Below are 24,326 nucleotides of genomic sequence, written 5' to 3' on the forward strand. Positions count from 1 at the left end.
GTCAGCCTACCGCCGCGGCCTTCGCAGGCTTTGGTGGGAGTTGGCCAACCCATTGGCCGGCGGGTGAGCTGTACATAGGCCCGCGCTGAAATCGCGCGCCTATCGAGGCCAACGGCGAAGGTGTCGCGGCCTTCCGGCGCCACGGGCGTGACACCGCCGTGCTCCCCGGCCAGGGCCAGGGCCAGGGCCAGGGCCAGGGTCAGGGTCAGGGTCAGGGTCAGGGCAGCCCTCCCGGCGGGGCGTCCCGGTCTCCACAGAGCCCCGGCCCCGCCGGGCCCGCCTGAGGGAGCAGCGGGGCGGGGAGGTGTGAGCCACGTGAGGAGGCGCCGGGTGTGGCCTCCTCCAATGGGAAGGCTGGCTGCCGGGCCTCGCCTCGTCCCATTGGCTGGCGGAGGTTGGGCGGGGCCTCCGCCCCCCCCCCCCCCAGCAGGGGCGGTGGAGGCTTCACCTCAACGTGCCGGGCAGCTGAAGGGGAGCGCTGGCCGGCCCGTCACGTGACGGGCACGATGCCGCCGGGCCCCGCCCACGCCGCGACGACGTCACGCCCCCGGCTCTCGCGAGAGCTCCCAGCGGGCGCCCCTCGGAGGGCGCGGGCGGGAGGGGCAGGTGGCAGGGGCGCAGGTGAGAGGGCCCCTCCTGAGGCCCCGCCCCCCGGCCGCGCCCAGCTCCTTCAGGCGAGCCAATGGGAGCGTCGCCCCAAGCCGCTTCCCATTGGCTGGCTGCCTGGCATGCAAATGAGTCGCGACGTCACTTCCTGGGATAAATCGAGCGCCATTTTCTCTTTCTGGCTCTGGATGAGGAGCGGGCGGAGGCCGAGGGGCGGGCGCGGGGGCTGAGCCGAGGTCGGTCCCGGGATCCGGCGATGCCGCCGCCGCTGTCGCCGCCGCCGCTGCCGCCGCCCTCGCGGTGCGCGGAGTGAGCGCGGCAGCAGGCGGAGGAGCAGCCGCGGGGCGGCGGGCACTGCACGGCGCGGGAGGGGCGCGGCGGCCGAGGAGGAGGCGGAGGCGGCGGCGGCGGCGGGGCCAGCGCTGTGAGGAGCGGGAGGCGGAGGCTGCGGCGCGGGCCCGCGACCCGGCAGGCGGCGAGGCGGCGGCAAGGCGGCGGAGCGGCGGCGGCGGCGGGCTCCCCCTGCAGCCCGGCCGGGTAAGTGCAGCGGGGTGAGCCGCCGGCGGCGCCCGCCCCGAGCGGAGGGGCGAGGGGAGAGCGGGGGCGGAGGTGCCCGGCGCGGGCAGGGCGGTTCTCCGCGAGGTGGCCGCGGGGGAGAGGCGGCACGCCGCGCTCTGGGGGAACGGGGCGGGGGGGGCGGCGGTTCTCGGCTTGCCTCGGCGGGGCGCTGGGAGCCCCGCAGCCCCGCCGGCCTCGCTGTGGGGGACACGCACACACACGGCTCCTGTCAGGCCCGAGGGTGTCAGCCCCCCTGCCGTCGCCGGCCGGTGGGAGCAGAGCCGGAGATCTAAGCCGGTGGATGGGGCAGGGCTTGCGGGGTGCCTGCCGCCCTCCCGGCGGGGGCGGCTGTGAGCGCCGGCGTCCTGCGGAGCGGCTAGACCACCGCGATGTCCGGCCAGCTTCCCGGGAGGCAGCCCTCGTGGGCTTGCCAGGGGGCAATCCCCCCCCCTTCCCCCTGCCCGCAGCGGAGGAGGGACTTCCGCGTTTGCCTGTGGTCGGAAGTAGAAATTAGCCTAATGAGGCATTTTAACAGAGGGGAGACTCCCTGACTTGCCACTGCTAATTAGGGCCGCGGTTGTTTTGGCTTCTTTTCTTTTTTCCCCAATCTCTGTCAATACTTCAGCGATAGGGTATCTAAGGAACCGACTTAGCAAGTCGTCTCAGTGTCTGTGGATGAAAAGTCTTAATTGCTTCTGGACGACATGGGTGTTTGAAACAGTGCGTGGGAAACCGTAATGTGCAAGGGAATAGTACACGTGCGAAATTAGAACCAAAATTAATGGAACGCAAAACTACATCAACTATTCTTGCGGTACTTCAGCAGTGCGTACATTTTTTAAAAAATAAAAAAGTTTATGAATAATGTAAACAAATATAACCTGCACAGTGCAAATCATGAAAACCATTTGAATACGCATGCCTTGTGCTTGAGAGGAAGTAGTGGGAAGTTCTTTTTCTCCTGATTTGTAAATGGAATGAAAGATAGGTATTTGACTTTTGCTGCAACGGTTCATAGTTCTGTACTGTCGAGGTTATGAACAGCTCTGTTTCAGCCGATAAATACTTAAGTTCTGACAGATAAACTCTTGGGGGGGGGGGGAATTGGCTGTTATCCTTAACGGTTGCCTATCATCAAAAATAACATGTTTGAACCCCTAAAAGTTTTAAAGACTTGTAACGAAATACTTACAAAGACTCACTCTTGGGATCCCCCATCCAATCTATAGTCTAGGAATCTCAGTGCTCTTTCTAATAAACTTTCAGTTTAATTTTGAACAAGGGAATTTCTTTAAAGCAGTATTTAGACAATCTGTATGTAATAAATATGCTAAAAGTTGTAATAAGACCTGTAATTCTAAGAGTTAATTTCATGAAAGTTTAGTAAAAGAAAAACAAACAACAGCTCGTCCCCCCTCCAAATTATAGCAAATATTCAGACACAACGAAGAGCACACAGACACAGTTTTATAATGCCATGTGTTTTACCACTGGGAGCACCTTGATTTGGGTTAAGTTTTTTTGAATGCTGGTAGAGCTGGCTTGTGTTTAACACTTTGATTCTTCTGCTGAAACCTGTAGCACAGCCTTATTTTTTTCAGTTCTGTCCCCCTGCTAAATTCAGATGGTGGGTTGTCTGTGCCGTGGTGGGCTATTCTGTGTATCTGCATGAAATGTCTTTGAGTCATACCAGGCTGACTAGTGCAGTACAAATGCAGTCGTATTTCTTCCTAGGGTAGCTGAACTCGGTGTGTGACTCTTCTGCTCACATACACATGGGGCTGAGGAGTCCTGCGGGGTTTGAGTAGGCTCCACCTAGATGCTCAAGTCATCTAGAATGAGCTTGGGTCCTAGTTCTGGCCAGTGCTGATCCCAGGGGAGTCAAGCTCTGTGCGAGTCAACAGTGCTCTAGGAAGGCTCTGTGAGTTTGAATGGTATAGTCCCTTTTTCTCTTCTAACTAGTCTTGGATAACAGCCTTGATTGTGTGTCAGTGAAGCATCACAGTAGTTATTTAAACCACAGTAGCTAAAGTTAGTGATCTAAATTTGTTTTGATTTGACTTTTTAGGTAAGATGCAGGTTGATGTGCTGTATCTTTATGTAATCACATACCTTAATGCTTTTTGCTGTGTTAGCAACTATTGAAGGATGGCCATCTTTGTGTGGGAATAGATGCCTGTTTTAGCAGGTATGTGATTTATAGCCAAGAAAAGAGCAAAACTGCGGTGACAATAAGAGATCTATAATTTGAGACCCCTAAAGGTTTCTGATTTAATTACACAAAAAAGAAATACGTTTAATTTTTTACTGGAGATTTCTGTCAAGTTGCACTTGGATAGAAGTTGGAATTTAAAAAGATAAAGCAGTGTTTTTATGTTGACCAGAACTACTCTTAGTAAGTTTTATTAATCTATTTTTTCTGTAGTTAGTTTAATTTACAACAAATGAAATAATAAACAAGAATAGTACCCATTCTAATCAACTGATTATTTTTCTTTCCAGGAATCAAATCTTTCAAAGCTGTTAAAACACCTAGAGATGTTGATAGGAAGCTATATGCATTTCTTCCCTCTCCCTCCAAAGGCTGGATAAGTTTTGATGGTGCTAACATACTCTTAAATCTGGTTAGGTCTCTCTCAGAAGGCACAGATAAGAGTCCAGGGAATGGAACTGTCCATGTAATAGGCAGTTGAGCAGATATCCAGGTATGACTTCTTGGAGGGCTTGTAAGCTTATCAGAAACAAAACAAAATTGCTGAGAGTAAAATTCAGCATGGCCAAGCTGAACTCACATTCTTCTAGGCAGTTTCTCAGCGTGCCTGTTCTCCTAGCTGCCGTCTTTACCATCCAGTGTTCCTGGTCTTTAGATTCTGAGAATTAGTAGATCACATGCTCTCGTTTCATTTTCAGAAATAAAGCAGTTTTTATTGTTTTCTCAACTAATATTGGATTATCAATTTGTAATGAGTTTATGAAAATGAAAATAAAGAATTCTTTATTGGTGCTTGTCAACTCTGGCAACTGCTGAAATATAAGTTGGTAAACAAACCTTTAGAAATACTTCCCACCCAAATACCCCCAAACCTGAAAGTCTGTATAAAAACCCACAGTTACAATTGCAGTTTACCAGATAAGAAGGTATAAAAAGTAAGAGTGATTGAATTTACAAAGCAGATATGAAAGGACAAAATTCCACAAGCCTTTTGTAATTTCCCTACTATAAGTGGTTCTGTGAGCCAGAGATTAGTGAAGGCCAGCTTCCTAGGAACATGTCTGGAGATCTGGCTTCTGTGTAGGTTATCCAAAGCCTAAGAAGGGTTACATTGCAGCCTTTTTCTCTGTGGTCTTCTGTAGGGTTTCTCTCTAGCTGCCTGAAATCTCTAGAAATGCCCAGATATCTAGTTTACTGTTGGATTTTGCTGGATGTATTTGCACGCATGTGAAAGACACATTTGTGCACCTTCCTTGCTCCAGCTCTGTACCAGCTTTGTATTTGATTTGATTGCATATGCCTAGTTTCCCTAGGAACACGAACTGAAATGGTGCTGATTTGATGTAAGGAAAAAACCTTTCACTGTGAGCAGAGTCCATGTTGTGGTTTAACCCCAGCTGGCAACTAAGCACCACGCAGCCACTCACTTATTTCCCCCCTTCCACCTGGTGGTATGGGGGAGAGAATCTGGGAAAAAAAAGGTAGAACTTGTGGGCTGAGATAAGATCAGTTTAATAGAACAGAAAGGAGGAAACTAATAATGACAGTACTAATAAAAGGATTGGAATATACAGAATGAGTGATGCACAATGCAGTTGCTCATCACTTGCCCACCGATGCCTGGTTAGTTCCCGAGCATCGATCCCCCCCAGGCCAACTCCCCCCAGTTTCTATACTGGGCATGACATCCCATGGTATGGAATACCCCTTTGGCCAGTTTGGGTCAGCTGCCCTGGCTGTGTCCCCTCCCACCTTCTTGTGCCCCTCCAGCCTTCTTGCTGGCTGGGCAGGAGAAGCTGAAAAATCCTTGACTTGATCTAAACACAACTCAGCAACAACAGAAAACATCAGTGTGTTATCAACATTCTTCTCATCCTGAACCCAAGACATAGCACTATACCAGTTACTAGGAAGAAAATTAACTCTATCCCAGCTGAAACCAGGACAGTCCATCACTGCAAGAGGTTGCCTAGAGAGGCTGTCAAACCTCTGTCTATGGAGGTTTTCAAGACCTGACTGGCCAAGATGCAGAGTGCCCCCGGTTGCAGTTCATTGATGAGCCTGCTTTGGATAGGAGGCTGGGCTGGGTGTCCTCTTGAGGTCCCTTCCAGGGTGAATGAGTATTGTGCCAAGAAGCAGACTAAAAGGAAGGCAAACAGGAACTTTCCATTTTGTGGTGAATTTTCACTTTGAAGACGTGAGATGTTGGTATTTTCACTTTTTTTAATGCAGGGAAATTATAGTCAAGCATAGTTAGTTGGCAAACTAGATTTGTCTTTGACTAGCAAGATACTGTCCAGACTGTTACCTTGTTGTTTAGACTAGTATTAAAATATTACGGTACTACTGGAAGGGAAGAGTTGCATTTGTGATGTTTGTTGAAAAGCTGAATGTAGTTGGATGTTATAATACATGATTACAAATGTTGTAGAAATGAAGGGAACCTTTAGTGTTGCATAAAACTCCAGTTTGCTCTATTGTTATGGAGGTGTTATCTAAATGAACAGTAAACCCAGGAGTAGACTGATGGATAAAATGCCTGAGTAAGAGTTGAATGACCTTTTTAGAACTGAGTTGAGGACATCAGCTGCAACAGTGATTCTTTTATTTTGCTATAAAGTTGCCTTGATTCTGTTTATGAAAAGGTTCTGTCTGTGAAAACTCAATGGAGTATCACTTTTTTGGAAACTACAATTAAAAGTAGTTTAAGATACATTTGTCTTTTACGTAGCCAATGCAGTAAAAGGATCAAGACCCTTGGGCTAGAGTAACTCAGGTTTAATTTTACTGTAGTGCTTTCATGTTGAATTTGCTGGTTAAGCATGGGATGCGTACCAACAAAAGATTGACCATAGTTATGCATGGAAACAAAGTTTAAGCTAAGGCGTGACAAATGTCCAAAATACAAGAGAAATAAATTAGTAGTAAAAGACTATGGATAATAACCTGTATAGTAATCAAGGAATTAAACTGAGGGCTTGAGCGAATAAGCTTAGAAGGTTGAAATTCTGTGACCTTTATCATGGGGTACTGCTGGTCTAATGAATACAGAGAATGTTAGATGCATAACTTAGAGCCTTACTCCGAAGCGGTTTGTTTAAATACCAGCTGAATAACCTTGCACGTGATACAGAAATATACATCTTTTTGGATTGAAGACCAACTACTTGACAACTGAAAACCAAGTAATTTGTATGCAGGTTTCTTTTTTTTGTTTGTTTTGGTTTTGTTTTGTTTTTCTTTCTTTCTCCCGGATTAATGACTTCCATTTCAGTAAAGTTCTTGGTTAAGAAAACTCTTGAGATACATGGATGTTACATACTATACCACCTTTGCAGACTAATGTTTCTTTTTTGTGAGATAGACATGCCTCAAGAAATGTCTGCTTCACCTTCTTCAGTAGCATCAGTGTATCAGTTAAAGGACTGAGATGGAGGAACTGTTTCCTGTGGAGCCTAACGTATTGAACCACATCTTCTGGCTGATCTGAGCGTGGTGACATCCTGTCAGCTCTGTTGTTACCTGCAGTGGACCATGGGGTTGGTGCACGTAACCTGCTATCATAGAGAGACTGATCATAAAGCTTTAAGCGGAGACTATACAAATTCCCAGTTGACTTCACTTTAAAAAGAGGGTTTTACATCTTGATTTTACTCCTTGGATTTTGGTAGAATGCCAGACTAGTTACTTTTATTTATTCCATTCTGTATAGGTTCCTGTTCCACACCCACCCCAATGGTATCAGAATGTCTTCCAGACTTCTTGCTGATAAAAAATATTAGAAAACAAGACTAGCATCTGTCAAATGGGGCTCCCTCTCCATTTCTCTCTACACACCTTTCCTTTGGGGGGAGAAGAAGAGGAGAATAGCATGTGAGTTGTGTGAAATTTTAATTTAAAAACCCCCTCAATTGTATGTTTTGTACATAAATTAAGGTTTCTTTTTTTGTCGTCTTGAGTGATGACATACAGAGTAGAAAAAGTTTTTTGATTTTGTTTTTTTTTTCTTTTTCTTTTGGTGAGGCTTAACTTGTAGCTTCTGTCTTATGTGGGAGGGATTTTTGCAGCTGTTTACAGGAAAGTCTCACCTTTCAAGGCAAAGATTTCATGTTGACAGTGATCTTGCTTTTTTTTTTTTTTTTTTTAAAGTACAGCTTTTCAAGACATTTACAACCATCAAGGCTGAAGTCCTCTTTGGGGATTTTCTTAATTTTTTTCTTTTTCTTCTGGATGAATTGTTTAGTGATAAGGACTGAGATCTTTTAAACTGTATTGGGTCCTCTGCCAGCTATTTAAGAACAAAGAAATACCTGTGAAGCTCTCGGTGACCTTTTTCAGTGCAGGGTAGTTCTGTTGCATTTTGTGCCCGTTTAAGTTTCTTGAATCTCAGTCTAAATTGCAATTTGCTGTAATCTAGGGAGGAGGTGATAAAGGCACATAACTTCTAAAGCTAAGCCCATGGGGATACCTTATGATGTACTGGGAGCTGAAGATAAGCAACTGGTGCGTCCATAGCCCAGCTGCATGGGGACCGATAAAAGCCTAGCTGTTGGGGAAGCACTAGACCCTTCCTGGTGGTATGTTCTAGACAGGTGGGCAACCACGCTGCACAACAGCCCTTGAATAGATGAGCTGCAGCAGTTAATCTGCTTTAGTTGTCACCCTCCTCTGTATGTTGGACTCGCGCTATCACAGCTTGCTGGAGGGAGCAGGGTAGGGTATAAATCCAAATTTTGGAGTAGGGGAAGGTGATAAAGCTATATACACTTCTTCAAGAGGAGGAGACCTAAAAGCATATGGGTTTTAAAAAATATGTCCCACTTCAGTATATTTAGTTATCAGTGCCATACATTAATTATGTTTTATTTCTACTGCATTAATATTGTAGTAGCTTGTTTTATGCCAAGATTCATATCAGCTTACAGCAGCAGAAACTTCTGCAGGAAATTTAGATTTTGCTAGCAATCATATTTTAAGCATGTACATACATGACAACAAACCAAACTATCAAAGAGGCTTCTCATCTTGACACTAACATTCAAGGTGAAAGGTGTTGAATTCCTCCTTCCTAAATGAGATGATAGTAATTTTCTGAAAAGAACTTAGTAAAATTCTGGTGTTCACATTCTTTTACAAAGGCCCCCACAAAACACAGTATAGCTGCCAGATAGACCCAAAGAGATCTGAAAGAAAAACTTGCAATTCTGTTTAGATAGGAGAAAAGAAATGTAAAGAATTTTTTTCCCCCCAAAATCAGATTCTGTTTCCTTTAAGAGAAAGCAAGTGATCTACTGGGAAGTATTAATGAGACCAGTTCTTTGGCTTAAGGCTTTTGGGTTTTAATATCTAAGAATGTGTTTTTCAAACTTTAGTTTTTGGTTTAATACTGTTAAATATAAGGGCCTGTGTTCAAGTATTCCATCACTTTTTTTGTATTTCTTTTTCAGGAAAAGTGCAAAATGTTTCAAATTCCTGTTCAAAATCTTGATAATATCAGGAAGGCTCGAAAAAAGGTGAAGGGCATTCTTGTGGATCTTGGGCTTGACAGCTGCAGGGAATTGTTGAAGGTAAAGCATTTGAAATAATGTAAACGAATCTGAAACATAAACCCTTGGAAAATATTTCACTTGTTAGTGTATATATGATAATCCTCTGCCATAGATCTTCATGGTGGGGTCTTTACTGGGAGGATTACTCATGACTGACTACTCATATGCCGGGGTGGAATTAGCATTTTAGTACATAACATTGAAAGAAACTCTTGTTTCTCAACAGGATGTGTCGTAGATGGTGGTGCATATTTTCTGCTAGTAATATTTCAACAAAAGGAAACAGTACAGCTTTAGGAAAAACACCACAGACTAATGAAATGTTATTTGTGTACTACACAGCAACTTTTTTGTGATTCTTTTAAAATCACAAGCGGATGAAGACTTGAGTCTACTCAAGGCATCCCGTCATATATCAAAGGCAAGCCTCTGAAGGATATACAAATTGTCAGTATTTCTGAAAATGGACAAGCAATTAGACCCAATAATCTTGTTGTACACCTTTAAACTTTTTGTCCAGGGAAGAATACCAAACTTACTGAGCTGGGGTTCAGTTCTGCATCTTAAAAAGTATATGCAAATGTCCTGGGCAATCAAGGTGAACTTAGTACCATTGTTGCCACTTTCAGGAGACAGTATTGTGCAACAAGCAGGAGGAATTCACACCATCAGATTGGCAAGCCTAATATCAGAAAAAGTACAAATGCAGTAATGCAACTCAATGACTAAACTCTAGTGGCTTTCAGCCAGCTGGTACACAGTTTTTTTTGGCTGTTTAGTATGTTTGTGAGTTCACGTTGACTGTAGTCAAGAGTTTGGATTAATTCTATGTGATAGTACTAAAGTAAGTTAACTCTGTAGGGGTGCTGCTGTGTCTTTTGTGGTGTTTTTTCTGAAACTGTGCAAGTAATTGACTGGAAAAAAACCCGCTTAAGATGTACATGCATAAATAATTCTGGAACATTCTTGGTTATTGCAGTTGAACGATGTTTGGTACATCTAAATAAATGTTCTAAGAGCTCAAGGAAAAGTGTATTTGTCTAGTAATTTCCATTTTCTTACTGTTTTTATTGTTTTGTGTACTGTTTTGTAATTAAATCTCTAAGTCAAAAGCTGTTCTGTCTTGACCCTTTGAAGTAGAAATGTTTTGTTGGGTTTTTTTTTTTTTGCTATGAAATTGATTGCGGTCTAACTTTTTGATTGCAGTATGGGGTTTAAGGGTGAATGAGGAATAAGGTGTTTTGTGTTTGGTTTTTTTTTGGGGGGTGGTGTGTGTTTATTTTGTTTTGCTTAATTTTTAATAAATGGTGGTGGTGGGGAATGCAGCGAACATTTCCATTCTGGAAAAAGCTCTGTGTGACGCGGGCCAAAAAAATACCATTTGAGCTTTTTGCAAATAATTCTCCCTTGGCCAAGTTCATAACTTCAGTTTGTTTTTTTCTGGGTAATCTAGGGCTGGTTTTGGTATAACGTTACCAGCAAGAAGAATGGCTTTTAGAACTTGATTTGCACTTGGCTCATACGATGATGGTATTTCTTTTTGGTAGAATAGAGTGTGTGATGTTTTAGTAGGTGAGAAGTAGCTTAAGGTTGTTTCCTTTTTCCTCAACTATTAAGACTGATTTCTGGACATTGTCCTTGTGAGGAGGTTGGACAATTTAGGAAACAGTCTGAAATGATGTGATCCAAACTTGACCTGCCATCTGGTCTTAAAACTGGTCTTAAACTGTTCTAGTAAGGCATGATAAGGGACAGTAGTTTGTGAGGAAGGTGAAGGAATTTCACATGTAACTGGTATCTCTTTGTAGCTTGGAGACCAAATGGTTTAGTTTGTAGGGTAAAAGTTCTTAATAGATCTCTGCTAGGAAGAATACATGAGCTTTTTCAGGTAGATTACTAGTTTTATTCTCAGAGTAGTACTTTTAAGTACACTAATATCGGAGGCTTTCATTTAGTAAACTATTTTAGCTTCTTTAACATACTGTGATCTTTAAGTCTTCATTTAAACTCTGAGCATTTTATCTTTTTGTTCTGAAAGACACTGATGGTTTTAATACAGGGGGGAGAACAGTTCTTAGTTTTAAAATGTTTTTCTCTTAAACTTAGAAATACCCTCTATGCATCAGGATTAATCAGGCTTCTCAGAGGGTTTTTATTCCCTTCTTGTTAGCTTTCCCTTCTCCTGTTTTCTTCCCCTTCTCAAAGTGAGAAATGTGGGAAAGGCATAACAAGTTAGCCAATCAGAGCTTGCTTCTGGGATGTCAGAGTGGATCTCTGTTTAAAGCAAGAGTTCAGAATAGCCATTCGCAGCACTGACTGATTGTAGTGATAAGAATGGTTATCTTTTTTTATCAGTGAGTACTTCGCTGTAGGAAATTGCCATTTCAGCAAAACTATCTAGACTTACTCTCACACACATCTGGCTTGTGGGAATCTGGTGTTCAAGGTTAGGAGCCTCTCTTGGTGGAAAGTACTCAAACCAAAAGCAGAACATATTTGGGGTAGGCCATAAACTTAAAGAAAACTCTTTTAACAGTGTGTAATTCACTCCAGTGTGTTCGGCTGAAGAATTGTTAGTAAATCTTGAGTCTCTTTGTCTTATCTATCAAACATACGTAAGAAAACCATTGTGTTCTCTAAGGCGGTGGGATTTCTCTTGTTCCATGCAACGGTTTTTCCGTAAGTTTTTTTTTTTAAAGAAGGTTTTGCTGAAGGGCAAATAGGTGACTCATCCAGTGCCTACATGTTGATTAGAATGGAAGGGGTTTGTTGTTGCCCTGAGCTCTTCAGGATTCTCCTTGGGGAAACTTGAAGGTTGAAAAAGGTAGGAAGCTTATTGCAAACTTAGCTACATTTTTTTGAATTCTTGAATAATTTAATTTAAATCAAATTATCACTGGCATGACCTTCTGGCTCACTGTAATCTGTTATACATACAGGGCTGCTCACATTTGCATGGTATGGGGAGGAGCCTAGTGCAGACAGCCTGCATTAAGTAGGATTGTGTATTTGTTTGACTGCTAGAGGCTTTCTTTTTGTTGCTCATTATATCCTGTGTTGCTTGTAAATTTCACATAAATACTGCATTGTTTATTTGACCATGAACTGGTCAAAAAACTTCTTGGAAGATGATCTAATCTTAAATGGTCTTTATTACCTGCTTCTGCTGTTCCAATGAGGTTTGGTGCAGAGGTGAAAACAGCTTACTCTCGCTAAGCATCTTGCAGAATTTTGAGTGAAGAGGGGTTTGTGAAAGGAAAGGAGAATGTGAGGGGAGAAGCGATGCTAGTTTTCTGAGGGTTAAGCCTGGATTTGTAGCCTCTGTTTCATCTAAAACGCTCTAGTGTGCAGTTGAAGCTAGCCTAGGGTCTTCAGAAATGCCTAGCAAACAGGAATCTATTTATTTTTTTTCATTAAGTTTGTGTTTGAATACACATGGACCTCAGAAAATTGGAGAGGAACTTAAGATTTTTAGAGTAGTAGCTGGCTTTGGCTTGAGGAACATAAACTGCTTTGATGGGATTGATTAGAAGAATGCTATAAGGGAAGTTGTTTATCCTGTCATGGTTGTTCTGGACACGATAATATTGTTGCTTTTACAGCTTGAGGAAAAATACTGCTGCTCTTTGAAATAAGCTTCTGGGAATGTCTTTGTTTTTCCAAGTTAAAAGCATAGCAGTGCTATGAAGATTTAATACTAAAACTGGTTGCAAAGTAAACCATAGTGGTAAGTTAATAAATGGAAGTAAACAGTGAAATATTACAGATTTAGGAGGAGAAAGGTAGAGGGAGAAAATACATTTCAGTGTTCACTGTGAACTTGGCTAGAAGCAATGGAATTAAAGTGTAATATTTTCACTCCTATATTATTTTCAGTAACGATGAAGTATTCAAAATTCCTACTGTTTTATGAGGCAGTCATATGAACAAGTATCTGAGGTAAAATAAAGAGGGATCAAAAAAGTAATTTCTTTGAACTGAGTTTTGAGACCTGTATCTGAATACTGTATGGACTTTCCATTCATCCTCTGTTTGATTGTTTTTTTTCTTTTTTTCTTCTCCCTTGCTCTGTATTGAGACTGTTTTTGTATTCAGAACAGACTGCGAAAGGAGATTATTTCTTGTTTTCTTTTTTCTTTTAGAATCTTAAAAGTTTTGACCCAGGTGAAAAATACTTTTGTAACACTTCATGGAGTGATGTCTCTCCTTGGGAGTCTGTGGGCAAAAGGAAGGTATGTATGTTTGTGTTAGAAATTCTGGGTAGATGTGCATGTGGAGTCACTGAATTTCATCACTTTCAGAAGTCCTGTAAAAGTTTAAATACACCTTTGTTACGGTAAAACAAATAGCTTTAACATCTGTTTTCTAAGTGCTATTAGTCAGGGAATAATCTTTCTTTTCCTCTGTGTTCTTCCCTATAGTGCAGCTGGTTATAAGGACTATATATGCAGTTTGCTGTCTTTAAGGATACAACCTTGAACATCAGTATTTAAGATGTCACACTAATATTCTGCCTTTTTAGCCTAATCTAATATGTAGTCTTAACATGCTCTTGTATACAACTTGCTTCTTGTTTCATTGAAAGGGTGAAAATCTGATAGCATAGATGTGAGTGGATTAAGCCGAAATTACCATTAGTATCTTGGGATAGGGTTGCAGTGGAAAATATATTCCAGTTAGCTTTGTGTATGTGAAACAGCTTTTAGTTCTATATAGCTGGAATCTTGTGTGAAGCTAGAATCTACAAGAAAGGCATGGTTGAGGTAAACAAACCAAAGGAGTTCTATAATTTTGTATTGTAGCAAGTTTCTAAGATACTATGTAGAGCATAGGAGTATATCCAGAAGAAAAGGTAGTCTTTTCTTAGTCCTGCTGAAGAGTCTTAGGGCTTCCAATTACTTCCATGAGGAAGGCCTGTCAACAGCATGTAAACAGCGGTGGGTCTGCTCTTTTCATCCTGAATACAAAAGTTAATGGTTTAGAATAGTGTGGTGGTGGTTTGCAAGGATTTTTTTAATCTTCCTTTGCCATCTTTAAAACAAACTGAGGCTGCCAAGTGCAACAGTTGCATTTTTTAACAAAGCCTCAACATGCAGGCTGACCAAACAAAGCCACAACAGTCTTTGCCAAACTGGCATTTTAGTAGAAGGTGACCCCTCTTGCCCTTCAGGACCTTTGTCTCCTTTCCTGAACTTGGGTTCACATGTTTAAGGCTGGAGGTTCATCTGTTCATGTGAATTTGTGGATGAAAGAGTCAAATGTGACTTGACTAAGTCTGTAGAGACAGATTGCATCTAGCCTCTTAGTGCCACTTGAGGTAAGGCTTACAGTTACGTTCAGTCAAGACTACATTTACTTTAGGCGAATGGAATAAATCCTGTTCATGGTGATGATGTGGTTGGTTTTTTATTTGTTCTTTATGCAAGTGGAAAACTTCTTTTATCAGGTCTCCTGGCTCCAGTCAGCACATTATCTGAGCTCTAGCCTTGCTGATTTTGTCTTTTTTTGCCTTTTCCTGTACCTTCTGACTAAAGAAAGAAATTCAGTGGTGGGAGATCTTCTGTGTTAGATGAACAGGGAGGTTTCCCCTCCTCCCCAGACATGAAACAGGGAAGAGGAGGCTGAAGACAGAGCAAGTGAAGCTTCCTGTCTAAAACTTAAGATGAAGGGTTTAAGACAGAAAAAAAATTCTTTCTTCCACAGTCCTTTAGGAAAAATGATTAGCCATTTCAGTGAAAATGGAAAAGAACTAAAAATCATGCACCAGAGAGGTAATCTTCTTTCATCCCTATTGTCTGGAGAGAGACCTGATCCCGTACCGGAAGGGAGAAATACAGATCCTGACTCAGCTAGTCAGCACAACCAGTAGTATCCATATCTGTCAAAAAAACAAGATTGGAATCTGATGTGATGAACTTCAGTGTAGAGTTTGTAATGTGTTGCCGTGGAACAGATTTGCCAAGCCAAGTCTTTTGGATACTAAACTTTTCTTTAAACAGCTGTGGTTCCTTGATCTATATCATTCACGTATCTTGGCATCATGCTGCCTAGATTTGGGAGAAAAGGAGTTGGTCCTTCAGGATGTTCTATTCCAAAGTTGTTGCCATAAGGGGAAAATAAGTTGTTTGAGTTACATTGGAAACTCAGAAGGCTGGAGAAGATGTGTATTTCGATGAGTTGGTGGTTTCTACTGTTGGTACTATTTTTAGGGAGACATTAATAATTTGGAAGAACTTCGGGTTTTGGAGGCTATCGTGTCTTTCTGCTTGTCTCTAGGTTGTGGGGAATGTGAGACTACACAACGGAAAGTGTTACTGCGTTCTGGGGTATGTTCATTGGAGTGGGACTAATTAAGTTTTCCTAAATGCCTCTAATAAGCCTTTTTGGATTCCATTTGTACAGTTAAGGATTGTGTTGGTCAATCTTCAAGACGCTTCATTTTCCCTAAATGGCTTAGAATTCTTATTTTTGTCAAATTTTCTGTAAAACTGAGATGCCATTAGTAGACTGTAGTAGCACTTGCAAACATAAAAAGCAGCTTAGATGTGTGTGCAAGGAGAACATGCTGACAAAATGATTTTCTAAGGTATCTGTGTGGAAGACCTCTATTTTATACAGAAAATATCAAAGTAGCAGACTTCCACATACTTCTGTTCTGCTGAAACAGATATATTTTTTTTATTTGTTGTTGGGGTTTTTTTTAGGCTAAGTAGTGGGACTTGAAGATTTGTCCTAATTTGATAGAACTTGAGGAACATAACTTTTTTATTCTTTTGCTGAAGTCTCATGATTTTTACCTCCATCAAAAAATAAATATCTAATAAGGCATGGAACATTAACTTTCCTAGACTTACCAGTATGTAGGTACTGGGGTGGTTTCTTAGTGGTGTACCAATGCTTGTTTGTGTAAGAAATGAAAACATTGTTACTATGGAATAGTAACTTAATTGAGCACTTGGACAACTTGTAAAGTAGAGTGTTCTCACTGCATCTAACAACAACTGTTCAGGCTTGGGAGCAAGGAAATATTGACTGTGTATTACACTATGGTATAATTTTATGGGGACAGAAAGACCCAAACCAGAAATGGGGCGGGGGAGGAGTAAAGAGTTGTATGGGCCCAGTATTTAAAGGCATATAAACTTTTCTAAGCCTTGGACAACCAGTAAAAATAAGCAGTCACCTTTCTGTCACCTGACTTCTTCAGAAATAAGGCTAGCGAGGCGCAGCTTTTAATAATGCTCTGTATGCTTCACTAGTTGAGTAGTGTCAGTGGCCTTTCTCTACTCAGTATGTTTTAAAAGTAAGATCGAAGCCTCTCCTAATTTGCTGCAGTACTGTTTACTAGCAGTTGAGACCAGACACCTAGAGAGTATAAGTGGAGGATAATTCACTGATAACTTCCCAGTGTGCTCTTCAGCAGCCTTAGCCAGCCAGTGGCTTTATCTGACCCAATCTTTTGAATTTGGAGGTTAGATTTTGGCTACCATCAGGAGACTCTTCTAGTACTGCTAACAGATGACACCTTCATGGCTATATGAGATGACAAAAACATAACTGCACAAATTTTTGCTACTTCATAACATGTCTGTGACATGTATGTGGGTGATCTAGCTAGGCTGGGTGGAGCAGCTTGTTCCCTTTGGATGGTGTTTCATAAGCGGCAGAAGTCAGTAAGGTGAAAAACACATCTGGCAGAACAGACAAGTTCAGTAGATGTTTGAGAGTACAGATTTGTCACCCGGATGTTGCTGTGACTGATTCTGTAGTTTTTGGCAGGAGCCAGGGTTAACTTCCTATAGGAAGTTGATAAAAAAAAAAAAGATTGACAAGGCTACCAGTTTTTCAGAAAGAGCAAATAATGTTCATATGGATAGGAAAAGTAATGCTGTCAAGTGACATGTAATTGGGGGAGCAAACCACAGTTTTGTTGAAGATAGGTTTATTTTCGTACAGTTAAAGTATTTTTCTCCCTTTAAGTATGTCATCTTTAAGCCTGATTTTCAAAAACAGAAGAAACTGAGAAGATACATGCTATACATCCAATGAAGGCATTTTTGACAGGTGATAGTGCAGACTTACTTTCAAACAGATGACAGGGATTTAGGAACTGGCAGTTTCTAAGTGGATGTTTTTGTTTTGTTTGCAGAGATACAGAACAAAGCCGTACTGCTGTAGCTTATGCAAGTTCTCGTCAAAATTGCTTACTTCATTCAAGAATCACTTGCACCGTTACCACGAGGATGAAATGGACCAAGAGCTGGTGGTTCCTTGCCCAAAATGTGCATTTGCTTCTGATCCCAAAATAGTGGGAAAACATATCCGGATGTTTCATTCATCTAATAAAAGAATACAGAACTATACAGTCAGCATTTTGGATGGCATGAAACAATTCAGGAGTGACATCATAAACTTTACATGTCTAAAATGTCACTTTACAGACACATTGTATTACAATATGAAGAAACATGTGCTGATGAACCATTTTCAAAACTTAATAAGTACATATTTTGGCCAGAAACCTCATGAAAGTAAAGAGAATTCTGTTGAGCACTACTGTAAAAAATGTAATGCTTCTGCAAACAGCCAAGATTCTTTAATGTATCATGTCTTGACAGCTGAAACACACCGAGACCTGGAGAACAAACTTAGGTCTGTGATTTCAGAACATATTAAGAAACCAGGACTCGTGAAACAAATGCATATTGCTCCAAAGCCTCCTCAAGGTGTGGCAGTGGCTGCTCCATCTGCAGGGCCTGTCGCTGCCCCAGCAGGTTCCGTCACAGCTCCAGCTTGTGTCCAGCTTGCATTTCCACAGAATAATCAAACCCAGAGTGCGGTGCAGCCCGCAGCAGTTCAAAACCAGGCTGTTGGGCAGCCCGCAGCAGTTCAAAACCAGGCTGTTGGGCAGCCCGCAGCAGTTCAAAACCAGGCTGTTGGGCAGCCCGCAGCAGTTCAAAACCAGGCTGTTGGGCAGCCAACAGGAGTTCAAAACCAGGCTGTTGGGCAGCCAACAGGAGTTCAAAACCAGGCTGTTGGGCAGCCAACAGGAGTTCAAAACACAGTCAGATCACTGACTGTTCCAAGTGCCTCTGGTAGCCTTCCATATGCAACTTCTGCTCCGGTTGTTACCCCATCGCATGTTACTCTGGTATCTAGTAATCTTCCTGTAGGTCAAAATAACCTTAATATTCAGCCGTCACCTACCCAGCCTATCATTGTTTCCCATAGGCTCCCCCTTAATCAACCTGTGAGGGCTGGAGCTATTCCTCTTAATCATTCTGTTGGGACCATAAATAGAACTGTGGCCCCTGCAGTTCTTCCTCTTAATCAACCTGTCAGGCCTGGGCTCTTTCCTATTAATCAACCCATTGGTACCATAAGTGGTCCAGTTGCAGCTGCAACGCTACCTGTAACTCAACCTGTCAGCCCTGTGAATCAACCAGTTGCACCAGGAGTTCTTTCCGTCAACCAGTCGCTTGGGAATGTGACTAGACCCATTGGTCCCAGGGTCCTTCCTGTGGCGCAGACCGTTGCGTCGGGCGTTCTCCAGTTTAACCAGCCTGTTGCCTCGGGGGTTGTTCCTGTCAGACAGCCTGTCAGACCGGGCTTTCTTCAGTTTAATCAACCTGTTGCCCCAGCAGTTATCCCAGTAAATCAGCCAGTTCAACCTGCAGTTTCTCAAAACACAACTTTTTTGACTGCGGGTTCTATACTTAGGCAGTTGATTCCAACCGGTAAGCAGGTTAATGGGATACCTACGTACACGCTTGCCCCAGTTTCAGTTACTTTGCCTGTACCTCCTGGTGGTGGAGTAGCAACCGTTACGCCACCACACGTGCCCATCCAACTAATGCAGCCTGGGGCAGTAACTCAGTTGTCGCAGTCACCGGCTAGCGCACCCTCTCCTCCCGTGGTTTTAACGTCTCAGAATATAGCATTACAAGCCTGCCCGCCTGGTCCTGAAACAAGTCAGGCTATCCGGCAGGCTAAGCAGTGGAAGACTTGCCCTGTTTGCAATGAGCTTTTCCCATCAAATGTCTACCAGGTGCACATGGAGGTGGCCCACAAACATGGTGAAGTAAAAATGGAGGAAGCGCTGGAACCTGACAAACTTGCAGCTTGCGCACCCTTCCTAAGGTGGATGACAGAAAAGACAGTCCGGTGTTTCTCCTGTAAATGTTTTCTCTGTGAGGAAGAGCTCATGAAACATCTCTTGATGCATGGCTTAGCTTGCTTGTTTTGCACAGTTACTTTCCATGACTTAAAAAGCCTCGTGGAGCACAATAAAACTACACACAATGGGAAAAAGCAGTTACATGCGGATTATAGCAACAGAGGATTTCAACTAGGTAATGATGCTCAGGGTGACCTTGTATTTCCACACTTTGATTTCAGTACAGCGTTACCAAAAGAAGACATCGGTGAAAGAGAAGTACATTTGGCAGTGCTTGCTGGACTAAATTCAAGGACACTTGTCCCTGTTTACATCAAAGTGAAACCTCAGACAGCAGAAGTGAACAATAGATGCAACAAAAAAGTGTTAACCTGTCCCTTTTGCTTTGGTACGTTTGTTAGTAAAGAAATCTATGAAATGCATTTGAAAGAGCGGCATCATATAATGCCAACTGTACATACAATTTTAAAGTCTCCTGCTTTCAAGTGCATCCACTGTTGTGGTGTGTACACTGGAAATATGACTTTAACAGCTATTGCTGTACATTTGCTCCGTTGTAGAAGTGCTCCCAAAGACAGCAACTCAAGCGTGAAGATGCAGCTTGAGCGTACTGAGAAGAAAGAGCTACTGTTTGTGAATGGTGAAAAGCATGACTCTGTGATACTGAAAAGAAAGCAGTCGGATTCCTGCTTTGTTGCAGAAGACCAAAGGAATAAGGAACAGCAGCCTCTGAGCTTAAGTACTGGCATAGCTCTAGCTCCAGAAAAAGAAGTGAATTCAGGGGTAGTGCCTTTCAAACGACAAAAGATTAATACTCGAACTGAGATGAAGAAGCTTCCTTCGAGTGAGGATCTTCGCATTCTAGCAGTAGATCCTAAACAGTATGATCACAATTCGTATGAGGCTCAAAAACAGTTTTTGACAGACTACTTTCACGAGAGGCCATATCCTTCTAAAAAAGAGATGGAATTACTTTCCTCGCTGCTATATGCGTGGAAAATTGATGTTGCAACATTCTTTGGAAAAAGGAGGAATATATGCTTAAAGGCGATAAATAGTCACAAACCATCTGTGCTGCTGGGTTTCAGTATGTCCGAACTAAAAAATATTAAGCACAGTTTGAATATAAAAGATGAACCATTAGATATGTAAACAAGCTTTTTATAACAGCTGAAAGCAATCCATAATTGCATACTTATCGATTTAGCAGTTTATTGTATTACTTGTTTTAACTTGCAGACTGGCCTGTTGAAGGGTGCAGTAGTACAAAAAGTCTCGTTCAATTGTGACTGTTATTGTGAAAGGCACACGTAGTTGTGTATTTGAAAAAGCTAAAACCTTCAGACTTACACATCTGGAATTTGTTTTAGCTTTTTACTTTTTCTGGAGTAGTGGGTTTTTTTGGGTTTTTTTGTTCCGTTTCCCTTTCTTCCCGTCCAGGCTCCCATTACACTTTTTATACCACCATGGAAAACATTTGTCCTGTTAAAACCAAATTTTATTTTATTTTTCTGCAATGTCATCATCTTTTCTAAACAATAAAATGTGTAATATTGGTTAAAATACTGAGGTAAACTACGTGAAAAACATCTATTTGATTATTTGTGTTTTTAAGTCCTCCTAATTTTTTTAACCTGTTTTTGTTCTATCTACTCAAGAAGTGATTGTAGCCTTTACAGCCATTGCCCCTTCAAATTCCCAATGCACTGGTAGCAATAAAATACATGGCAATCTCTTTTTTTTTTTCTTAGTCAGAATACCTGTGCCAGTTAAGTCTGGTGACTTGTAGTATCTAACTAGTGTTAACATGGTGGGGATTGAGGGGCTTGGGGTGCCTACTGAAGTGTTATAATTAACTGACTTCAAATGGTTGTGTTATTACCTGTTAAATAGATCTTGCTAACCAGAAGTGTTTACTCTCTTTGTTGGTGTTGAAGCCTGGTTGTTTAAATACCTGTTGTTCAAAGCTTGGTAGCAGCATCTGGTTTCTTTTTCAAAAAGCAAAACTGCTTTGGAGAGTGTCAGATTGTTTTGATACATGGAGTATATGACTTCTGTGCACATCACTTATCTGTAGAAGCCCTATCCAAATATCACCGAAGTTTGGTAAAAAATCTGATCTTTATTTTAAATTGCTGTTGGGTGAGGTGGTAACTGAGCAGTGCCTCCCCAGCAAATTAGATACATGGCTTGAAGTCCTTTGAGTCAGAAATTGTACAGGCTGAAACTGGATGAATTGGTAACATCAAGACTTTAAACTGCTGAGTACCTGAACCAATGATATTCATGTAGTGATTGTCCTATAGAGAGCATAAGGATAGTATAAAACCCAAGTAGACTATCTGGTTCAATATGAGCTAGCATCTTTATTACAGATTACAGAAAAGCTGTTGGGAAAGTTCACCGAGTTGAACAAACTATAGTACTGGTGGCCACATTGAGGCCCTGTTTAGTACTGTCCGTCCTTTCTGGATATGCTTTGTTTCATCTGGCTTGTCAAACAGTGCCTCTGATATTCATTAATAGCCAGTTATATAATAAATAACCTATAATATGCATTATTTTTTCTTCCTCCTCTTCATCCCCCTCTCCCCACCCTTCTTTCCCAGTAATAAAAAAAAAAAGAGCAGGCTCTTCTGTCAGTTCACTTGTGCCAGTGTTACAAGGAAAGGGTGATATGCCCAAGCTTATTTCTATTTTTTTAGGTAGTAAGCATACTTTTGCCTTGTGCAATAGTTTTTAAAGCAGATACAGAATGTTTTTTGTGCCGTTTCTAAAAGGGCATGACATTTTTAGCAGAATTTGGTGACTGTCCACCTGAGGTTCTGTAAGCTGTTTGAAATTCTATTTTGGATACAATCTTGATATTTTCATATTGATCACTTCAAAGAATTTTAATGTATATGTAACGTACAGTTACTTAAACTGAGAGAATCTGCTATTCGGAAAAACCTAGTCATTTAATAGCAGTGTTGAACAAAGATAAGTACCATTTATGGGATTGTCCGCACGCCCCACCCCAAAGAGTGACAGTAAGAAGCAGTGTGTTCTTATAGCCTAATAGTATCTCATTAAAAATAAAAAAATGATATTTGGGCATAACACAGTTCATGAACCAGTTGGAAGGGCTCTGAGTGGGCAAGAGGGATGCTCTATAGAAGTTCTGAAATCTAGGCACTCATTTCCACTCTTAAAACCTCGATACTGTGAGCCCTGTCATCTTTGGAGTAGTTCTGCTGGTATTGGTGAAACTCCAGTAGGAAGGAATTTGGCAGCGTGCATCTGGGGAAGGCTTGCCATGAACGGTTAAAGATTGTTCTTGAGATAACAGCATGGCTTGGAGTGGGGAGCTGGGAAGTCATTTCAGGGTTCATCCGTGCTTGGGGCACCAAGGGAGCAGTCCAGTCTTACCAGAGTTTTCCTACATAGTGTCCAGTGTTGATGTTGAGCATTTTATTTATTGGACTTTGATTTCACAGTTTCAAATAAACCAGCTTTCTAACTTTCTCTTAGGTGTGTGTGCAAATGATTGCCTATCTCCCCCCTCCCCGCCCTTTTTAATATATTCAGGGAACTTGATGTGAAAATTTCTTTTGGTGCAAAATAGCTATTAAAAGACACAAAAGGAAAGTAAGACCTAGAACTTAGATCCAGGTGCTTTAGGTAGACCTTAGTGCATTATAGTAATATCTTTTATTATCTCAAATACTGAGAGCTGCATATTTTCCTAGAGACTGATGTTCTTAAGTCTTGGTACTAATTTGCTATCACTGAATGCCCCTGCTGTCATTAAAAGAGGACTGTAGAAACAAACAAAAAACAGGTGAATTTTGAAATGTGAAAGCAGTGACTGAGACACAGTATGGTCATGGTTTTCAGAAAAGCCAAGGAGCCTGAAAACAGCCAAGTTATGTCAGCGGCTTTAACTAAATTAGGCTTTTGCTGTAGGCTTCTCACCTGTGAAGTCATTTGGTTAGAAAGTGTTAGTCTGGAAAGATACTCCTGCCCGTGTCTAGGGCGATGTGTGGGCAGTAATGTAAATGTCTCTGGTGCTTTTCTAAGGGCACGCTCCTGGTGGATGCTGTTGGGGAAGAGAAATCTAGCAACGGAGCTGCCCTCTGAAGCAGAGTTTCCAAATGCAAGTCCGTAAAGCACGTGGATGAAGCTCTGGTCCACAGTAGAAGTCCACTTGGGAAGAATACTGGTCGGTTTGCAGGATGATTGTAGCAAGTACTTCATTCCTTATGGGAACAAAAAAAAATCCCTGCCATGTGTTCTGCTTCTGAAACGTATTGGTCTGGAGAAGTCTCTGTGTTTGAGAAATACTTTGTTGTGGTGTCTTGAATTTATAAGCAGAAAAATTGTGCTTGTGAGATAGTGTGATAACCTATTATTTGAATACGTAGTAGGGAGGATTATTATTATAATGTGACTTGGTCATCTTTCTTCTGTATTTGTTCATATGCTGGGAGTTCAGTTAATACTGTTTGGTAAACTGACATTGTGGAAGGGGACAGAAACCAAAATACCCTTGTGATTGGTTTTCAGTACTGTATTCTTGGATAGAATACTACAGTTCACCATTGCATCAAACTTTTTTTTCCCTTCACGGTTTTAAGTTGTTCAGAAAAGCTTAGGGGCTTATCTAAGTAGCTGTTAAATATAATTTTGGGTGTGCAATTCCCAACAAATTTCTCTATAAAACTGTAATTCTACTGCAGCTGCCTGTGCCATTTTCAAACATACATTTGTCACGCTTAGCTGTGGGCACATTTTTCTAGGAAAGATACTTGATGCTAAGTAGCAAAGTACAGATACATGGAGAAAAAAGCTGCAGCCTAAGAGCAAGGGGAAAAAAAAAGACCAAATAAAACCTCAGAAAATGTGCCTGGCTTGCTTTAAAGGTCAGAAGAATTTTCACTCCTTCCTCTGCAAAATGTACACGAAAAGGACAAATTGAGGGTATTCATGAATGAAGCAGAACTTTGTGGTGCTGCATTTAAAGTCTTAACACCTTGCTTGAGTGCCTACATATCTCATCTCTCATTTCAGCTGTTCTGACTTTTGACAGGCAAGCCACAGTTGTGACCGTTTCTCTTTTTACTTAGGTACCAGCTCCCAAAACATGTACAACATAGGTTTTTTTGCTTTGAATCTGTCGGAGTTTAACATACCGAGTTAGAGGGGATGTGTGCTTACAGTACTGCCCTGTGTGTTTGAGAAG

The 24,326-nt window shown here is 41.9% G+C and overlaps 1 protein-coding gene across 8 annotated transcripts; it reads left to right on the top strand.

Annotated features, from left to right (window-relative positions):
* Positions 1-749: 749 nt before the first annotated feature.
* On the top strand, positions 750-22,609 carry ADNP2 (ADNP homeobox 2). 8 transcript variants are annotated; one of them, XM_069809266.1, is made up of 7 exons: positions 750-1,143; positions 7,089-7,249; positions 8,824-8,943; positions 13,068-13,157; positions 15,202-15,251; positions 16,906-16,989; positions 17,075-22,609. In XM_069809266.1, exon 7 carries the CDS (start codon positions 17,174-17,176, stop codon positions 20,252-20,254), a length of 3,081 nt encoding a protein of 1,026 aa, XP_069665367.1. In that variant the 5' UTR covers positions 750-1,143; positions 7,089-7,249; positions 8,824-8,943; positions 13,068-13,157; positions 15,202-15,251; positions 16,906-16,989; positions 17,075-17,173; the 3' UTR covers positions 20,255-22,609. The 8 variants fall into 8 exon arrangements, with proteins under 8 accessions (XP_069665367.1, XP_069665366.1, XP_069665361.1 ...); XM_069809260.1 differs by lacking the exons at positions 15,202-15,251; positions 16,906-16,989 and adding exons at positions 3,667-3,869; positions 6,741-6,915 and having other exon boundaries at positions 751-1,143; XM_069809265.1 differs by lacking the exon at positions 16,906-16,989.
* Positions 22,610-24,326: the final 1,717 nt, after the last annotated feature.

Source organism: Haliaeetus albicilla, chromosome 21 (assembly GCF_947461875.1).
Source record: "Haliaeetus albicilla chromosome 21, bHalAlb1.1, whole genome shotgun sequence".
Lineage (NCBI taxonomy): Eukaryota > Metazoa > Chordata > Aves > Accipitriformes > Accipitridae > Haliaeetus > Haliaeetus albicilla.

Coding starts and splice junctions, on each gene's coding strand:
- ADNP2 (XM_069809260.1), top strand. CDS start 8,836: ATGTTTCAAATTCCTGTTCAAAATCTTGATAATATCAGGAAGGCTCGA. Junction 8,944..13,067: donor GCTGCAGGGAATTGTTGAAG/GTAAAGCATTTG, acceptor TTTTTCTTTTAG/AATCTTAAAAGTTTTGACCC. Junction 13,158..17,074: donor AGTCTGTGGGCAAAAGGAAG/GTATGTATGTTT, acceptor TTTTGTTTGCAG/AGATACAGAACAAAGCCGTA.